This window comes from Manacus candei, unplaced genomic scaffold (genome assembly GCF_025592945.1).
Source record: "Manacus candei isolate 608988 ecotype Guabito, Panama unplaced genomic scaffold, ASM2559294v1 h1tg000002l, whole genome shotgun sequence".
NCBI classification, from domain to species: domain Eukaryota; kingdom Metazoa; phylum Chordata; class Aves; order Passeriformes; family Pipridae; genus Manacus; species Manacus candei.
Window position 1 is genome coordinate 15,754,135 of NW_026138050.1, and position 18,764 is coordinate 15,772,898.

Here is an 18,764-nt window from a genome sequence, read left to right on the forward strand (position 1 = left end):
GCTCAGGCGCAGTCTGCCGGGTCTGGTCTGGCTCAGAGGACAGCCTGGCTGTAAATCAGCGGGGAGGGAGGGCTGGGAGCCCCAGGGAGAGTCCCTCCAGTTTGGCTGCGTGGGTACCCAGCCCGCGGGGCGAGCCAGGGTCCTGTGCCGGCAGCGCGGCGCTCGAGGGATGCCGGCTGGGGAGCGGGGATGGATCCGTGCCGCTGCCGGGATCCCGCTCCTGGGCACCTTTGGCTGTGGTGCCAGTGGGTGCCCAGGGGCGAGGTGCGGGGTGCGGGGCTCCCGGGCAACCCGATCCCGCAGCGTGGGCTCCCCGTGCCTCCCGCCGGTCGCCTCGTCCCACCGGACTGCAGGCTCTGCCTGTTTCCTCATCCTGCAGGAATTCGGCTCCGTGGGCCGAGCGGGTTTTCGTGTGTCGTCCCCCCCCCTTCACTCTCTCTCTTTGGAGACTTTCTGCATTCTGCCTTTGATCTCCCCCCGTGTTTGCCCAGGGATCGCCGGGCTCGCCGGGGTTAGAGGCTGAGGTCAGCGCCTTTCCCATTCCAAACACCCAGAAACATCAGTGGGAAGGGAGGGGATTCAGATTACAACCTTCCCGTCCTCCCCTTCCACCCCACTCGCCCCGCTCGCCGCGCCGGGGATGGACTGAGCCCCGGGGACTCCCGCCGCTGCCACCGTGTCCCCGAGAGCCGCGCGGCGATGGATGGAGGGCGGCGTTGCCGGGGGTCCGGTGGGCGCCGGCCGCGCTGAAGGGCAGAGGTTTGGTCCTCGCCTCCTCCTCCTCCTCCTCCTCCTCTTTGTCCCCCCGCCTGCCCGCCTTCCCTCTCGTTCCCTCCGTCCTGAATGTGATTTATCCCGAGCCCTCGCCAGCGAACCAGGCCGGCGGCGCGGGGTGGCCCGATGGCTCCTCGTGGGGGTCGCGGGGCCCGGGACCAGCGCACGGGTGGGCGGCAGCGGGGCCCCGTGGGCATCGCGCTGCTCCTGCCCGTGCTGGCGGCGGCGGCCGGGCTGAGCCTGCAGCCGGGCAGGACGCGGCACCCGGGCGTGTGCCCCAACCAGCTGAACCCCAACCTGTGGGTGGACGCGCAGAGCACCTGCGAGCGGGAGTGCCAGGCAGACCAGGTGAGCGGGGGGGCTGCGGCGGCGGAGGGAGGTAACAGCTTTTGGGGAGCATCCCCAGGTCCCCGAGGAGATGTTTGGGGTGCGGGTCCTGTGCCCGGTGGCACAGCTGGTTCAGTTGTTTCGGTGCAATCGGCCCGGCTGCAGCTCTGCCCCCCCTAAGCCCCTGCTGGCATGAGAGGTGCCCCGGAGATGCTCCCCAGTGCCCCACAGGCAGAGAAACTGCTTATTGCCCCCACATGCCTCCCCCTCAGGCCATGCCCCTTGGACGGGATCCCCTGCCCCACCCAGCCATGGTGTGCTGGGAGGGGGATCCCATCAGGCAGAGGACAGAATCAATCCCCTCCCAACTTTTCCCTGAGGACAAGAGCACACCCACAAACTGGGCTGCCCATCCCAGAGAGCCCTGGCTCTGGGCTCTGCAGTGGTGAGCGGGACCCCCACCACGGTTAGGGCTGCCCAGACCCAGGATGGGGAGACTCCTTCACAATTCATCTGTGTAACGAGTTCTGCCTCCCCTCAGCCAGCAAAAGCTGAGAGGGGCAAGATGCTGTTTGCTTTGGGGGAGAAGGGCCCGTCATCACTGCAGTGCACCCCTAAACATCCTGGGGGTGCTGAGAGTGGGCTGGGGACGGTGCAGCGGTGCTGGGGAGGTTTTAGGCTCTTACCCAGGGCCCAGCAATGCCAAAGGTGCACAGAGCTGCACGGGGGACACCCACCCACCCAAAAGTCCCGCAGCGGTGGGAACAGCCCCCACAGTCACAGCATGGCAGTGACCTCCATGTCCTCCCCGCAACCTCCTTTCCCTCCCTGGCCAGGACTGTGAAGACTTTGAGAAGTGCTGCACCAACGTGTGTGGGCTGCGGAGCTGCGTGGCCGCGCGCTTTGCCGACGGCAGCGCCCCGGCGCTGGCCCTGGCACCCGCCGCGTCCTGCGAGAGCTTTGTGTGCGCCCAGCAGGGCTCCGACTGCGACATCTGGGACGGGCAGCCCGTCTGCAAGTGCAAGGACCGCTGCGAGAAGGAGCCCAACTTCACCTGCGCCTCCGACGGGCTCACCTACTACAACAAGTGCTACATGGATGCCGAAGCGTGTCTGCGCGGCACCCGCCTCACCACCGTGCCCTGCAAGCACATCTTCACCTGGCCCGACACCAGCCCGGTGCCGCAGGAGACCACGGCGCGCCCCACGCCCGGCGCCGGCCCCGAGGTGCCGGTGCCCCCCGCCCTCTACACCAACCCCTTTCACCAGTCCGTGCGCGCCGGGGGCACCGTCAGCTTCCGCTGCGACGTCAGTGGGCGCCCGCGGCCGGACATCACCTGGGAGAAGCAGAGCGAGCGCGAGGAGAACTTCATCATGCGGCCGGACCAGATGTACGGCAACGTGGTGGTCACCAACATCGGCCAGCTGGTCATCTACAACGCCCGCCACGAGGACGCCGGCATCTACACCTGCACGGCCCGCAACGCCGCCGGGCTGCTCCGCGCTGACTTCCCGCTGTCTGTGGTGAGGCGGGAGCCAGGGGTGACCCCGCGGGCCAGCAGCCCCCAGCCCTTCCCCAGCACCGAGTGCCTGAAGGAGCCGGACCGGCGGCGCTGTGAGGCTATGGAGGTGCGCTGGCACTTTGATGCCAAGCAGGGCTCCTGCCTCACCTTCCGCTACGGCGGCTGTGGGGCCAACAGGAACCACTTTGAGACGTACGAGGAGTGCCGAGCCGCCTGCCTGGGCAGCGCCCGCCCCACCTGCCTGCTGCCCATGGTGCAGGGGCCCTGCCAGAACTGGGAGCCGCGCTGGGCGTACAACCACCTGCTGAAGCAGTGCCACTCCTTCGTCTACGGCGGCTGCGAGGGCAACACCAACAACTTCGAGAGCAAGGAGACGTGTGAGGACGTGTGCCCCTTCCCCAAGAGCCTGCAGTGCAAGGCCTGCCGCCTCAAGAGCAAGATGGTGCTGAGCCTCTGTCGCAGCGACTTTGCCATCGTGGGCCGGCTGATGGAGATCGTGGAGGACCAGGACTCTGGCATTGCCCGCTTTGCCCTCGAGGACGTCCTCAAGGATGAAAAGATGGGCCTCAAGTTCTTCAACATCAAGTACCTGGAGGTGACCTTGACCGACATGGACTGGAGCTGCCCCTGCCCCAACATGACAGCGGAGGACGGGCCACTGATCATCATGGGCGAGGTGCACGACGGCATGGCCACGCTGGACCCCAGCAGCTACGTCCGGGCAGCCAACGACAAGCGTGTGAAGAAGATCTATGAGCTGATGGAGAAGAAAACTTGCGACCTCCTGAACCGCTTCCAGGACTAGGGGAGAGCCAGGATGTGCCAACAGGGGGAGCTGCAGACACACCATGGAGGGGGCAGCCCGGGGAAGCCCCTGCATCTGAGGTTACCACCATCATGTAGTTCCCCCCAGCCTCATGCTGAGCCCCAGACCAGCTCCCATCTCCCCTGTAATTTATCTGCTGCATGCCCCCCTCTTGTGTGCCCCCCCGCCTGGCCAGCAGCAATAAGGAACTGGGTTGGGTTGCAGAGGGGTGGGAGGTCTGCCAGGACATCCCTCCTCCCCATAAAAACTTTCCCACCTCATGGAAGCCTCTGGACCCAGTGTAGCATCCCCAGTGCAGAATCTGACCCCCCATTGGTGCCGGGAGTGGGCTGGAGATCCTCCCCCCTCATGTTGGTACTGAAAGCATCAGGGAGCTGCTGGGTCAGGGGGGAGCCAATGCCACAAAGTTTATTGGGGGGAACAGCACAGTCCTGGGAAAGGGGGAAGGATGATGGGCCCCCTGCCATTAGCACAGCATCCTAGGAGCAAACTGAGCAAGAAGTCTCCCCCATACCCAGGGGTGCTGTGCCCCCGCTCCCACACCTGTGCCCCCCATGCCTGTCCTCCTCTGGTCCAGGCTGTGGCACTCTGCTGCAAAGGGAGAAGGCACTGGGGGAGATGGACCCCCCAGCCAGGCCAGCCCCAGCTGGGGCGTGGCACTGAGCCATCACTGCTGTCCCCAGATGGCACCTGTGGGGGGACGTTGGGACCCCTCGAGGAGGCAGCAGTGGGGGCAGTGCCAGGAGGTGCTGGAGGTCGGGGCAGTTACAGCTTGCGGAAGATGAGGCTCTTGTTGTTGGCCGGCATGTCCACCTGGGGGCAGAGCCGGGGGTCAGGGGGCGCCCACTGGTCTGGGGACCCCCCCGGACCCCGTCACTGACCATCCTCTCCAGGCGCAGCCCGTTGGCCTCGGCCAGTTCCCGCAGCAGCGCCGTGTCCCGCAGGCCCCAGGCGGGATTCCTGCGGGGAGGGAGGCTGGCTCAGGTCAGACAGATGGACATCGGGGAGGGAGGAGCGGGTCAGACAGACAGACATCGTGTCCCGAGGCATCCCCATCTCCCGGGGGTGCCCTGGGGGGCGGGGGCTTCCCCCAGATGTTGCTTATCTTGAAGGACCACACTGGGAGGGAGCTTCCTGCAGCTGCAGGAGCACGGATGGGCAGGACAGACAGCACGAGCAGGACAGACAGGACAGGCCCCCAGCAGCCTGGGACCCCAGCCCCTCCTACCTCTGCCTCAGGCTGCGGTCAAAGTCCACGTTGCTCTGGGGGCTGATCCGTCCGTCCACGGCGTAGGGCTGGTGGGACAGGGAGCTGGAGCTGCAGGCTGGAGCCATCCTGTGTCCCCCACAAGCGCCCCCTCCATGGGCTGCTGTCCCCACCATGCACAGAAGCCAAGCAGGAAGAGCCGTGGCCCCCAGGAGGCACCATGGGTCCCATCGCCCTCTGCGAGTCCTGTCATCCACCTCAGGTCCTGTCACCCACCTTGGGTCCTGTCACCCACTACAGGTCCCATCACCCTCCACAGCCCCCCCCTAGACTCTGCCTTGGATAAGGCAAGGGAGATGAGCATCTTTCCCATCAAAAACTGCCCCATCCAGGGCTCACCATGTGCCCCAAAAGGCAGAGACTCCCTAAACCCAAGCTCTCTCCTTTCCCGCCCCCTCCCCAAGCCATGCCTGGAGCTGCCCTCCCATCTGCCACCCCCCAGCATTCCCAGTGATGCCCTGTGCCCTGCAGATGCTCCCACACCAGGACAGTGACCCACCCCATAGGTGAAGAGCACTCCTCCAGGCTTCAGCAGCACCCCAGCACCCTTGAACAGGCCCTGGGGAATCAGAGAGGTGGGGACCAGGTCAGAGGTCTGGGGAAACCCCCTGGGACCCCCTCCTCGGCCCTGGCACTGTCAGAGCAGGGGACAGGGCCTGGGGGAGGGCTGCTCACCTGGGTGCAGCGCAGCTCCGCGATGTGCATCATGTTGATGCTGACAAGGAGGTCGAGGGAGGCGGGCTGGGTGCCCCCCCACGTCTCCCAGCCCTGCGAGACGTCCACCACGATGGGGGGCAGCAGGTTGGGCAGCCCCGTGGCCTCCACGTAGGCAGAGATGCTGTGGGCACCAAACTCCACCTGAGCCCCAGACGGGCATTGCTTGGTCCTCCCCCCCCGGGCATCCCTCCAGCACCCACTGCAGGCACAGGCAGAACTCCTGGATGGTGTCTGAGGAGGTTGTGGGTGCAGCACAGCTGGGGGGTCTTTGCTCCCCCATGGAGAACTGGCAGCACCTGGACAACCAGCAGCACATGGATGGAGAGGCCCCAGGGCCCAACCCCCCATTCCGGAGCAGCCTGTGCTCCTGCCTGCCTGCACCCCCTCGGTACCACTGCCCCAGCACGCCAGATTCTGGTGTGATTTACACCCTTTTTGGCACATTCACCACCCAGGTCTTGGCTCTGCAGCCTCACAGGGCAGTGGGTGCTGCTGGGTGGGCAGGACACAAACCCCCCTGGACAGGCGCCGATTCCGGCACCTCCCCACAACGTTTATTTTTTTCCATGGGGGAAAGATGGATTTGGGGACTTTTCTGGGAAAAATAAAGTCCTGAGCTGGGGAGCCTGGTTGGATATTGGGATTTACTGAAAAAAAATATAGTGAGTATTGACTTGGGAAGCCTGGGATGGGCAGGAGTTGAATATCGTGGTTTGCCTGGAAAAAATAAAGTGTCAAGCAGGGAAGCCTGGGCTGTCCAAAGGGTCTTTGCTGGAAAAAAATTCCCATCAAGCTCATCTGAGAGCAGGATATTGGAGTTTTCCTGGAAAAAATACAGCACTGAGCAGGAGAGCCTGAGCTGCCAAAGGGTTGGATATTAGATTTTTCCGGGGGGGGGAAAAAAAATAAAGTGGGGAGCCTGGGCCCACTGTTGAGTGGGTCTGTTCTGGAAAGAATATCCATTTGACAGCTGGATATTGGGGTTTTCCTGGAAAAAAACACAGCACAGAGCAGGAGAGCCTTGGCTACCCCAGAGTTGGAGCTGAGGTTTTTCCTAGAAAAAAATGAAGGGGGGAGCAGGGAACCCGGGCGCGGGTCTGGGGGAGGGGGCTGCAGGCAGGCAGTGCCCCGGGCCCCCCAACCCTCCGGCCCCCTCACCTGCGCAGGGCCCGGGGGTCGATGTCCGAGGGCTGCCAGCGCGTGTGCGGGAGGGCGCGGGCGAAGTGCGCGGCGTGGAGCCCCGCACCCGCGCCCACCTCCAGCACCCGCAGCGCCGCCCCCGCGGGGGCTCCGCGCCCCGCGCACTCCCGCAGCACCGCCAGGATCGGGCCCTTGTTGCGCTCCGCGGCCGCCGGCACCTCCATGGCCGGGCTGGGAGGGGATGGGGGGAACTACAGCTCCCGGCACCCCCGCGGGACCGGCCCACGGGACCGCCCCCACGGCCGCGGGTGGAGCTTCCACGGCGGGGTGGGTGGGGAGAAGAAAAAAAAAATAGAAAAAGGAAGGAAAAGGTTCCTGCGCCGCCCGGGAATCGAACCCGGGTCGCAAGAATGGGAATCTTGCATGATACCACTACACCAGCGGCGCTGCCGGCAGCGCTCCCGCCCCGCCGCGCCTCGGCCTCGGCCGCACGCGGGACCCCGGGGCCGCTGGGCCCTGCAGCCCACCCACCATGCACGGACATTCCCACCCTGTCCCCCCAGCGAGAGCGAATTGAGGCTCTGACACCTCAGGAAATTGGGGTGAGTGGGGAACCACCCCTGCTGTGACTGCTCCCAATGGTGATGGAGGTCTGGAGGGATCCATCTGGAGCACAGGGATTTGGGGTTCAGCCCTTCTGAGCATAGAAAAGCTCAGAGATGTGCCCACAGGCACTGACAAACCCCGGGCAGGTCTCAAGTGGGGAGACTGAGGCACAACCCCTGCCGGCTGACAGGGCAGGTGACAACCAGCGGTGGTGTCCCCACGGGTCGGGTTGTATTTAGGCACGGTAATAGGGTTGGGGGAGTCATGTGGATGTGACCGTGCTGGGTGCACCCCTGAGGGTGAGCCAGGGGCGTCTGGCACCCACCAGGGTCAGGCACTGCTGTGCTTTTTGGGGGGGGCACCTCCCTGCACCCCTCCCTCCCTGGCCACCACCGTGGACACATGGCGGAAAGGCAAAGGTCACTCTCGTGGGGTGGCTTTGCAGCACCTGGAGCTGGGATGGAGCATTCAGGAGACCCCAGTGGGTTTGTCACATGGCCTCTCCCCAAACCCTGGCTGCTGTCACCAGCCAGCCCCGGGAGGGGAGCCGGGGACCAGCTCCGGGTCATGTGCCGGGTCTGCACCTCCCACCACGTGGGGACACCTCGGCGGGACCTCCCAGCTCCAAAGGTCACCGTGGCGGCCGGGACGCGGCCCCCGCTCCGGCTTCCCGCGCTGCTCATGGGATGTGCGGCTCTGGGCTCGTCACAGCGCTGTCCCCACGGGGGTGGCACCTCAGCCCCTGCCTCTGAGCCCCCTCGATGTCCCCTGCCTGGGCCCTCTGTGTCTCAGGAGTGACCCCTACGTGTCCCCTGTGTGTGCCATGGCTCCCGTGTTCCATCTCCTGAATGTCCCCGTTCAGGTCCTCTCTGTGTCCCCTGTGACTCCCGTGTCCCCTGCGTGCCTGTGCCATCTTGTGTCCCACGTGCCTCCTGTGCCTTTTCCCCTACTTTGACCCCTGTGCGTCCCAGTGTCCCTGGTGTGCATTCTGTATGTCCTGTCTGTGTCCTGTGTCTCCCACATGTCCCACATGTACTCTGTGTCCCACGCATGTCCCCTGTATGTCCTCATGTCCCACGCATGTCCCCATGTGTCCCCCATGTGTTTCCTGTGTGCCCTCCACATCCCACGCGTGCCCCTGATATGTCCTATGCATGTCCCAAGTGTGTCCCCACAGCCCGTGTCCTTTCCTTAAGGTCCCTGTATGTGTCCCATGTATGTCCCCACATGTGCCCCAAAGGTGTCCTGCACGTCTCCCTTGTGTGTCCTTGCACCCTGTGAGCCCCCGTATGTCCCCCCACGTGTACACCCGACATGTCTCGCGTGTTTCCCCTGTGCGTCCCCACGTCCCACACACGGCCCCAGTGTATCCCCTGAGTGTCCGCTGTGTGTCCCCACATCCCCTGTCTGCCACCAGCGTCCCCCATGTGTGTCCCCGGTGTGCCCTGCACGTGTCCCTTGTGTCCCCTGCACCTCCCACGCGTGCCCGTGATGCGTCCCGCATGTCCCCTGTGCGTCCCCACATCCCACGCGTTCCACCTTGTGTGTCCCGTGCGTGTCCCCTGCGTGTCCCCCCATGCCATGCACGTCCCTTACGCACCCCGCATGTGTCACATGTGTCCCCGCACACCTCCCACGTGTTCCCGCGACGTGCCCCGCGCGTGTCCCACGCCCCCCCCCCGCACACCCCCAGCCCCTCTGCGCGGTCCCCCGCCCCACGCGCGCCCCCCGCGCGGTCCCTTTAAGCGCGGGGGCGTGTCGCGGGGCCGCCCGGCCCGGCCCGGCCCGTTAAAGGCCCCGGAGAGGGGCGCGCTCGGCAGTGGTGCGGGGGCGCGGGGCCGGTGCGGGGCCGGTGCGGGCCCGCAGGATGTACACGCTGACGCGCGGGCCCAGCAAGCTCGCCACGCAGCGCCGCACAGGTACCGGGGGGCGCGGGGCCCGGGGGGCGCGGGGGGCTCCGTCCCGCCCCGCGTTGCCCCCTGACGCCCCGCGCCCCCCGCAGGTCCCACGCAGCAGGCGGTGGAGAGCAGCAAGCTGGGCGAGCTGCGGGGGCGGCCGCAGCCCGGAGCGTGGCCCCCCGCCAGGTGAGCACCGTGACCTTGGGAAGGGGACCGGCCCCGGGGCGGCCGGGCCGTGACCTTGGGGAGGGGAGCGGGGCTGCCGGGCCGCCCGGGGGGCCGCGGGAGGGGGGTCCCGGTGCCGCTGCCCGGCGCGGGGGTCGCAGCCGTCCCGGTGCCCGCCCGGTCCCGCGCAGCGAGAACACGCGTGGCGTGGGCCGCCCCCCGGGGGGGACGCCGGGGCTGGCGCTGCTCCTCCTTCCCGGGGGCTGTCCCCAAAAACCGCGGGGAGTGGGAGCGATGGGGTCACGCCAAGGAGGCGGCGCGGGGGGGTCCCGGCGCGGGGCAGAGCCGGGCCGGGCTGGGCTTGTCCGACCCCCCCGCGCCGGCCCCGGGCACGGCCCCGATTGCACAAACCGGCGGCGGGGCCAGTGCCGGCCCCGCTGTGGGACCGCCCGCCCTGGGCCGCGGCTCCGGCCACGCCACGCACCCACGCGGGACTGGCCGTGCCCCTTGCCCCTAAGGTGTGTGTGAGGGGACGCTTTGGGGTGACTCCCAGCGTCCACCAGCGGTACCTGGAGCTGTCGGGTGGGTGGGTGCCGGAGGGGATTCCAGCGCCTGCTGGGTGATGATGGATCTGTCCCTAAGGAGACCCTTTCCTGGCTCGATGTCTGGGGGCAAAGCCCACCCAGGCAGGGCTGTGGGACCCCTCCAGATCTGCCCATCCCTTCCAGCTTCAAGAAATATATAAGAGCCCCCCTGTCCAGCTCCCCTCCTTCTCAGGATCCCTGTAATTCACTGGAGGGGCTGCTGCCACACTCACTCTCCTGCTGCCTGCCAGCACCCCTGGTTGTGGGGGTCTGGGGATCACTGCCCTCCCCAGCCCCTGCCCACAGGTCCGCGGGGGCTGCCTGCTCCCAGTCTCTCCTGCCCTATAAACGCACTCCCGAGGCCCCTTAGACTTTGTCCCATGAGGAATGTGGCGGTTGCAGACATGTCCTGTCCCAGAGTTGGGCCGAAAAGCCAAAATACTGGAGTTTTGCATTGAACGTGCCCTCAAAATCTCATCCCAAGTTTTTCCTTTGGCTCTGTCTCGTGTTGCTGCTTCCAGGCTGGGGCTGGTTTAAGTGCCACCCTCCCAAAGGGGATCCCAGCTCTGAGGAAGGCTGACCTGCTCCTCGTTGGCAGAGAGTTATGTCTCAGTTCTGGGGCACCTTGGGCTCGTGCTGGGGTCAGGGCTGCTCCGGTGATCCCAGGTACTGGGTCTGCAGAGGATGGCACATCCCCTGCCTTGTGCCCAAGTGGGTTTCATTTCCATTTTCCTGATGTTCCTGCAGTTTTGGTGGCAGATTCCTTGTTTTAGGGACTGCACTTGGTGCTGGGCTGGAGGACAGGTGAGAGACATGCTTTTCCCTAGGGAGCTCCCCTTTCACCCCTCCCTGTGTCAGAACCCCCTCTCCCTTTCCCTTTCTGTCCCCTCCCTTGGGGACAGGGCTGGGTGGCTGCAGCTGTGCCCCTGGCCTTGCTGGGGCTGTGGGTGAGTGTGCACAAAGTGGGGCGACCCAGGGCACCCAGTCCTTGCTTCAAACTGGGGTGGGAAGAGCTGCTGGCCCCCCTCACCCCTCCTTGCTTGTCTCCACAGCCCAGCCCAGAAACTTGTGTTCAACAGAGTGAATGGCAAGAGGCCACAGGTGCTGCTGCATCAGGTCTCAGCTCCTGAGGAGTGCTACACCCTGGCCCATGAGGAGAACGTCCGCTTCATCTATGAAGGTGAGGGCAGAGGGTCCCTGGGCAGCACCTGGGGGGGCTGGAGCGTGTGGGGTCCCTTCTGAGGCAGCTGCATCGTGCTGGGAACATCGATGGTGCAGGGATGGAGTTGCCAGCCTGGGGTCCTGCCCTTTCCTGTTCCCCTCCTTCAGCCCCCCAGGCTGGGAAACCCCCATCCCAACCCCCCCCTTCCTGTTCCCCAGCCTGGCAGCAGGTAGAGCAGCAGCTGGACAGCAGCCGGAGCGGGGACAGCGCCTGCGGCCCTGTGCAGTACGTGGAGAAAACCCCCAACCCCGGGCTCAAAAGTGAGTGGGAACCGGTTGGGACACTTGGGAGGATGCTGGGCTCAGGGGTGCAACAAGCTGGTGTGGGCTCAGCCTGCACCTGAGCAGGGCTGTGGTGGGAGGAGGAGGAGGAGGATGCTTGGAGAGCTGGTTGGGTCTGTCCTGCTGGTGCTGAGGCCACTCTGGGGGTCCTGGGCAGGGGCAGCTGGCCTTGGCACTGTGGTGGGGATGTCCCACTGTGCCCCTTGGAGGAACATCAAGCAGGACTCCTGGTTGATGACTCCTCTGGGATTCAGGCCTTCTCCAGCCACCAAGGTGGGCTCAGCACCATGCTGGAGAGGAGCTCCCCAGTCCTTGTGGGGACTTGCTTCTCCTGGGGCCAGCAGGACCAAGTGGGGATGGGACAACACTTCTCTGGTGGCTGTGACTGCAGCCTGGGGGGTCCTGCAGCAGCCAAGAGCTCTGTAAACCCAGCCTGGCTGCCTGAGGACATGGCACAGGGGTGGGGGAAATTTGGAGGTGTCATTAGGTTGAATATCAGGAAAAGGTTCTTCCCCCAGAGGGCGGCTGGGCACTGAAGAGGCTCCCCAGGACAGTGGTCATGGCCCCAAGGCTGCCCGAGCAAAAACTCTCAGGCACATGGGTGGGACTGTTGGGGTGTCCTGTGCAGGGCCAGGAGCTGGACCTGATGATCCATGTGGGTCCCTTCCAGCTCAGGATATTCTGTGATTCCATGGTTATTTTTTCTGGTGGCTCGGGGTGAGCACCTGAAGCTTTGCTCCTGCCCCAGCTGCTCCCCCCTCTCCCTCCCCTCTCTTTCAGACTTTGTTCCCATTGACCTGGAGGAGTGGTGGGCACAGCAATTTCTGGCCAAAATCGAGAACTGCTCATAAAAGGGAAGAAAAGGTCGCATTTGGTCTCTTTTTAAGAGAAACGAAGCTGTGAGCACCTGGTCAGAGCCCAGAGTCGGTGGCGTTTTCCACCCACGTTTTTAAGATGCCCGGATTGGAGTGACCCGCGGGACCGGACCACAGCCATGCCCGGCCACGTGCCTTCCCCAGGCCTGGAGGAGGAGCAGCCTGTGGCCCCAGCCAGGATTCCTTAAGTGCCAGTTCTCGGACCGCTGCAGCTCCTGCAGCCTCCAGCTCCCAGGGACACTTTAGTGCCATGCTGGGGGCGAGGGAGTGGATCCCCCCTGCAGCCCAGGCCACGGGGAGGACAGCGGGGGGCTGTAGCAGGACCGCCTGACAATAAAGCGCTGAAACTGCCCGTGGAGATGCACTTGGAGCAGGGGGAGGGCAGGGGAGCAGCATCATGCCCTGGAGAGGGGATGCTCACAGCTGCGTTGTGGCTCAGTGGGTGCCTGGCTGCTGTGGCTTCAAGGGGCTTGGAGCCTCTCCCTTGGAGCTGCATCCTTGTCCTGGGGCTGTGCCATGTCCCAGGCCTCAGCCAGGGGCTGGTGCTGTTTTAGGTGATGTTTGGGATTGAGGGAGCACCTGCAGGGGGGCTGAGCACCCTGGCTGTGGTTCAGAGCCAGGCTGCAGGGTAGAGGTGGGGAAAGATACAGGAATGAGGGTGCCAGGGCCAGCCCCTCACTGCCATGGAGGCCAGAAGTTATTTTGAGCCTCAAGCTCAGGATTTCCCCCTCACTCATGGTTGTCTGGGGGAGGCTAAGAGAGAACAGTTGTGGCTGCCTGTGGTGGAAAGAATGGGGACCCTAACTTCTGCTTCCACACAAAAATTCCTCAGCTCATGGGCTTTTCCCAGCCAGACTGAGCTCTTCCAGTTCTGGTTTTGTTGGACACCCTCCTTCCCTCATGTCCTTTTCCCCAAAGCAGAGATCAGGAGGCCAGCACAGCCTGAGCAGAGTCTGACTTCAAAGGAGGCCAGGAAACACCCACTGGAAAAAGAATTGGTTTTATTATTCCTATGATGGGAATAACAATCACACTGCAGCCAGCGGGGAGTAGCAGCCACCTGGGACCTGTGATGCTTCTCCCACCTGGGAGGCCAGAGAAGTGCCAAGGGCAGCCTGACCCTGGCAGCACCTGTCTGGTGAGCTCCTGGTCCTGTCTGCCAGGTGACCATTCCTGGTCCTGCTCCCTGCCTTGGCACTGTGGCTGTGACTGAAATTGGGAGCAGCACCATGCACAGCCAGCAGCACCTGCCTTGGTGACAGGGAGGGTGTTACAGCCCCGTGTGACAGTGTAATGCTGCTTCCTTTCTCCTCCCCCCCCCCAGGGCTGGGGTCAGGGGATGCCATCTGTGAACGGACTCCTCTCACCTCAGCTCTGCCAGGGCATCATGGGCACTAGGGGGGTTATGCTGTCTCTGTGTATCCCCCCCGCCCAGCACCAAGCCTTGCAGGGGGTCACCAGTACCCCAACAGGACATGTACTGTTACTGCTGTGCTCAGGGCACTGCCAGCCCATGGCAATTTGGCATCTCACCCCCTGCAACCTCCACATTCCCACTGCTCCCTATGCCAGGCAAAACCTAGGAGGCTCTGCTGTATGTCCCTTTCCAGAAAAAAAAATAAAAGGTACTGGGAGTCTCAGCACTTTGCTGGTGGCTCCAGGCACCCTTCCAGCAGAAAGCATCCCCCTTTTTCTTCCCTCTCCAAGGATGTCGCTGGTGCTGGGAGTCCCTCCCGCAAGGTGCCCTGGCAGTAGCTGGCTCTGCTGCCCACTAGGATGCTCCCAGGGAGCAACCCCTCCCTGCCAGCAGCTCCAGAGGGCTCCAAGGTGTCCAGGGATGCCATTCACCTGCTGGCTGCTTGCTAATAAAACACACATCGTTAAGATCTGGGGAAATTCTTAGTAACATGATGCACCATCGTTCTGAACAACAACATTAGGCAAAGGGAAAAAAAATGGAACAGGAAAGAATGAGTCAGTCACGGGGAAAAGAACAAAAACCCAACCCAAAAATGTAACCCAACCCCTGACAATGCAATCACTGGGAGGGAATCAGCCCCCCTCTCCATAAATATTAATTAGTTATGTGCAATTGTGTGTAGTACTATAGTGCAAATAGCTCTGCATTGATCGCGGGGCAGCGGCCGGAGGGGCTGCCCCAGGTGACACAGGGACTAGTTAAGGACAGACAAGAATCAACACGGATTTCCAACAAACAAACAAAAAAAAAGCAACCCAACCACTGGGAAACGCTAAAAAGAAATCCCAGTTGCTGCCTCTGACTGGGCACAGGCAGGGCTGGGCAGTGCTGGTGCCCAGCAGCATCCCAGAGCTGGGCAGGGGCAGGGCAGGGCCTTCGCTCCCCGCCTGCTGCTGGAACAGGGGATGGGGATGTGGGACAGGTATGCTCTGGTTGGAGCTGTGTGGGCATAGGGGGTGAGCTCAGCAGGACATGGGCACAGCCAGGGCATCGCTGGCTTCAGACCGGTCCTGTGGCTGCACAGCACAGTGTGGGGCAGTGCTGCTGGCAAACCCCTGCATGGGCACAAGACTGAGCCCAGCAGTGTCCTTGGGCACCCTGTGGCACTGCAAACACATCCCACTGAGCACAGCCACGTCCACGGGCACCCTGTGAAATCCCACTGAGCACAGCAGTGTCCCCAGGGACCCTGTGGCACCTCTCACAGAGCCCAGGAGTCCCTGGGCACCCCTCACCCACCGCTGCCTCCAGCCCAGGCTCTGGCTCTCCAGCCATGCCCATCACGTGCTGTTCCAGGGGCTGAGCTGCAGGCATTGCTCCAGCAGCACGTCCTACCTCTCACCCAGTGCCAGCTCCTGGCACCACACAGCTCCCCTTGCATGGCTGAGGTTGGTGCCAGCTCCTCAGGCCAGGCTTGGCAAGCAGGCAGGAGACAGAGTTTTCCCAAGCAGTTAAAGGAGATGGAGCCTCCTCTGTCCCATGCCAGGCAGGAGCCAGACAGGAGCTGTGCAGTGTCCCTCCAGCTGGACACAAAGTGCTTCTAGGGGCAATCCTGGTGACCCCAGGGACGGTTTGGACCTAAGCTATGTGACAGCCTCCTGCTAAACCACGAGCAACCACCAAACGACACATCGACATGCGGGCGAGGACCACGAAGCGGGTGTGAGCGATGGGCAGGGAAGAGGGGAGCAGGGAGACACCCCACTGCCCCTCTGCCAGCCCAAGCCCAACACCCCTCGCCACCCATCCAGGCTCCTCCCAGCTTTTTGGGCAGGTTTTTTTGCTGTGTGGGTGGGATGAAGGCTGGAGAGTGGCAGTGTCTCATGTGCACACACACACACGGACCGCGGCAGTCCCGGTGATCCCGGTGATCCCGGTGATCCCGGCAGCACGAGGAAACGCCGCCATCCTCTCCCCCTTCCCCAGTGAAAAGTTTTACATTTATACAGTATTTAAGACACGCTGATATATAAATTACTGTCTCTATATATACTATGTATAGGCTGGGGGCCAGTCCGTGAGGAAGGGCACCGGGGGCTCATTTCCCTCTGTCCTCTGTGTAGTGCTGGAAGCGGGTGAAGCTCATGAAGACCTGCTCCAGGGAGATCTGGCTCACCGAGTAGTCCTCCAAGCGATACTTCTCTTTGGCTTTCTCCAAGGCCCCAAAGACCTGCAAGGGAGGGCACAGACATTAGGGCAGTGGGACTTGGCAGGGGGGATCCCCAGGCTGCCAGGAGGACCCTCAGATTGTGACAGGGAACCCCTAGGCTGTGACAGGGAACCTCCACACTGACAGGGAAAGCAGACGAAGCTTTTTATCTCCAGGGAGACTTGTGGAAGTGACACCTTCCCTGGCAGAAGGGGGGGGGGGGGAGCCAGGAGATGGATTATTTAGCAGAGTATCTGACTCCATTTAAAAATATATCCTGTGTATATGAACATTTTACATATTTATATGAGATAAATGAATATATATACACACACACACACACACACACACACACACACACACACACACACACATACACAACTGGGCTTGAATCCCAGCCCAGGGTTGCTGCTAACACATAATATATATAAAATATTTACATAATCTTAAAAAACCTGCATAGCATACTATATATACACATATATATGTATATATACTATATACATAACTAGCTGTGCATAGCATACAGCTAGCTTATATATAGCTATATATAATATCTAAAATATTTATAAATATAAACACACATATATTTATAAACTATATGTAGTTTTTATATAATCTGTACACTATGTACTCTCTCTATAGTCTCTATATATTCTATACAATATATAATTGATATATATGTACTCTAGAGTATCACCATATACTATATATAGTATATAGATAAATAAAAAAACCTATATATACTATATACAGTGTTTATAGTGTATATATTATATAGTGTATATACAGTGTATATAGGATAATATATTGTAATGTATATAATATACATATACATAATATAGTGTATATACACAATATATACACTGTACATACTGTATATAATATATTGTCCTAGTTAGGACAGCTGAGATCAGTTCATCATGGTGGGTGTAACCCAAAACTGTATTCTATAGCCTTCCATGTCATTTCCCAGAAACTAGACTATTGTTGTCAATAGACTATTCGCACCCTCTGCCCATAGAGCATGGTGGGTGTAACCCAAAACTGTATTCTATAGCCTTCCATGTCATTTCCCAGAAACTAGACTATTGTTGTCAATAGACTATTCGCACCTTTCTGCCCATAGAGCCTGACTCCTCAGGCTATAAACTAGGTGTTAAGAGGCCTGTGAGATAGGAGGACGTTTCTGTCCTCACACCCTTTGTGAACTCCCCGCCCTGAGGAGAGTACCAAGCATTCCTGCCTGAACTGGAGGATATATAATCTTGGAGTTTTGGAACATTTTTCAACCCACTCGTGGGATCCAGAGGACGGCTGCATCTCATCGCTCTCAACCAGACTTAGACCACCACTGGACTGCGATCACCAGTTCTGGCCAGACTGCAGCAGCTCTCCCACCAGCAGGTTCTTCCCCTCTCCCTTTACTTTGGACTCAAACAGGGCCCAAGGAACACCACTTTGTTCAGGCCCCAGGGTACTGGGTTATACATTTGGGTTTTTGTGGGTTGAGACCAATTGTTTGTTTGTATTATTGTACTTACTGTATTATTTTAATAAATTGTTATTCTGACTTATAATCTCTCCTTTGAGTTGGGTTCATTCCCCCTGCTGGTTAACTTTTAAACCAGCACATATATAGATATATAAAACCCTATATATACCTATATACTGCATATGAAAACAATCTGTATACTATGTATACCTCTGTATACATGTATTTATATATAGATAGCGTATATATATAGGCAGATAGTATTACAGAGATAGATAATATACATCTGTATATACTATGTATATATTCCATATATTACTACCTATGTACATTCTATGCAGATGGTTACATACTATACTTACTATATATATATATGTGTATATATATATATATACATACACACATATATATACACACATATACACACATATATATACACATATATATATATGCACACCCATGGGGTTTTATCTGTGTCCCTGGGCTGGGATCCTACAGGGTCCACGGTTGGGTAAAGCCATTGCCCACAGCCCTGGTGGGACCACAGGGTGACACCCAAAGCTGGGGTGCCAGGGGGCTCTTGGGGCCGAGGGACCGGAGCAGGCAGGTGCCTACCCATGCCATGTTTCCCACTGGGATATCAGGGTGGGAATGATGCCTACTGGAAGCAAAGCACTGAGAGCATGCAAAGGGGCAGGAGGAGGGTTCTCTCCTTCTGCAAACAGGGGATTTGCTCCAGCACCCCCTTACCTGTGCCCAGCTGAGGTTCTTGTTGGTCAAGTGGTAATGCACCATGCCCTGGTGCTCATGTTTCAGGACACTGCCTGGAAAAGATGAGCAAGGACAGGTTCTGGGTTAGGGAATGTGCTGAAGCTCACACCCAGCACCCTGCCCTCCCTCCAAGGGCTCACAGTACCTGGGAAAGTCTTCTCCACGAAGGCCTTGAAGGCCAGCAGCTCGCCCTCCTCCTCGCTCCGTGTCTTGGCCAGCAAGGTGTAGCCACTGCCAAACTTGCTTTTGAGGTGCTGGGGGCTGCCCAGGCACTTGAACTGCCCGTTCACCATGATGGCCAGGCGTGTGCACAGCGCCTCGCACTCCTCCATGCTGCAGGAGGGAGAGGACTCGTTCAGAGAATCATGGAATGGTTTGGGTTGGAAGGGACCTTAAAGCTCATCTAGTCCCATCCCCTATTATGGGCAGAGACACCTTCCACTAGACCAGGTTGCTCAGAGCTCCATCTAACCTGGCCTTGAACACTTCCAGGGATGGGGCAGCCACAGCATGTAAACACCAGGACACAACAGCAGAAGTTTCTGCAAAGTGGTTGGAGGTGTATTCCCTCCTCTCTAGGCTTTTGGAGGAGGGAGATTTAGGTAAAGCCAGCCCCTGGTTGCAGACAGGGACTGCCCACCCACCAGGCTCTGGAGTTGGGTCCC

General features: G+C 60.6%; 4 protein-coding genes and 1 non-coding gene across 10 annotated transcripts in view; 2 read left to right on the forward strand and 3 right to left on the reverse strand.

Moving 5' to 3' along the window:
- The first annotated feature begins 900 nt into the window (after window positions 1–900).
- Window positions 901–3,774, forward strand: WFIKKN1 (WAP, follistatin/kazal, immunoglobulin, kunitz and netrin domain containing 1). The gene is made up of 2 exons (XM_051777049.1): window positions 901–1,122; window positions 1,938–3,774. The coding sequence occupies exons 1-2, from the start codon at window positions 901–903 to the stop codon at window positions 3,426–3,428; spliced, it is 1,713 nt and encodes a 570-aa protein (XP_051633009.1). The 3' UTR covers window positions 3,429–3,774.
- A 57-nt stretch (window positions 3,775–3,831) lies between these two features.
- METTL26 (methyltransferase like 26) lies at window positions 3,832–6,839 on the reverse strand. The gene is made up of 6 exons (XM_051781776.1): window positions 6,592–6,839; window positions 5,392–5,554; window positions 5,216–5,275; window positions 4,678–4,745; window positions 4,331–4,409; window positions 3,832–4,262 (listed from the first exon to the last, which is right to left on the reverse strand). The coding sequence occupies exons 1-6, from the start codon at window positions 6,795–6,797 to the stop codon at window positions 4,215–4,217; spliced, it is 624 nt and encodes a 207-aa protein (XP_051637736.1). The 5' UTR covers window positions 6,798–6,839; the 3' UTR covers window positions 3,832–4,214.
- A 110-nt stretch (window positions 6,840–6,949) lies between these two features.
- Window positions 6,950–7,020, reverse strand: TRNAG-CCC (transfer RNA glycine (anticodon CCC)). The gene has a single exon. It is a non-coding gene; the product is annotated as a tRNA-Gly (tRNA).
- Window positions 7,021–8,937: 1,917 nt separating this feature from the next.
- On the forward strand, window positions 8,938–12,556 carry MCRIP2 (MAPK regulated corepressor interacting protein 2). 2 transcript variants are annotated; one of them, XM_051781869.1, is made up of 5 exons: window positions 8,938–9,098; window positions 9,182–9,263; window positions 10,879–11,006; window positions 11,156–11,308; window positions 12,110–12,556. In XM_051781869.1, the coding sequence occupies exons 1-5, from the start codon at window positions 9,047–9,049 to the stop codon at window positions 12,178–12,180; spliced, it is 486 nt and encodes a 161-aa protein (XP_051637829.1). In that variant the 5' UTR covers window positions 8,938–9,046; the 3' UTR covers window positions 12,181–12,556. The 2 variants fall into 2 exon arrangements, with proteins under 2 accessions (XP_051637829.1, XP_051637839.1); XM_051781879.1 differs by having other exon boundaries at window positions 8,943–9,098; window positions 11,207–11,308.
- Window positions 12,557–13,188: 632 nt separating this feature from the next.
- ABCA3 (ATP binding cassette subfamily A member 3) overlaps window positions 13,189–18,764 on the reverse strand; it is a 33,719-nt gene continuing 28,143 nt past the window's right edge. For 4 of the 5 annotated variants that reach the window (XM_051779882.1, XM_051779890.1, XM_051779870.1 and 1 more), the window contains exons 29-31: window positions 18,245–18,432; window positions 18,079–18,152; window positions 13,189–15,854 (exon numbers count right to left, since the gene is read on the reverse strand). In XM_051779882.1, coding sequence (XP_051635842.1) covers window positions 15,723–15,854; window positions 18,079–18,152; window positions 18,245–18,432 — 394 coding nt within the window. In that variant the 3' untranslated portion in view covers window positions 13,189–15,722. The remainder of the gene's footprint in view (window positions 15,855–18,078; window positions 18,153–18,244; window positions 18,433–18,764) is intronic. The other variant, XR_007903242.1, reaches the window with a different exon arrangement.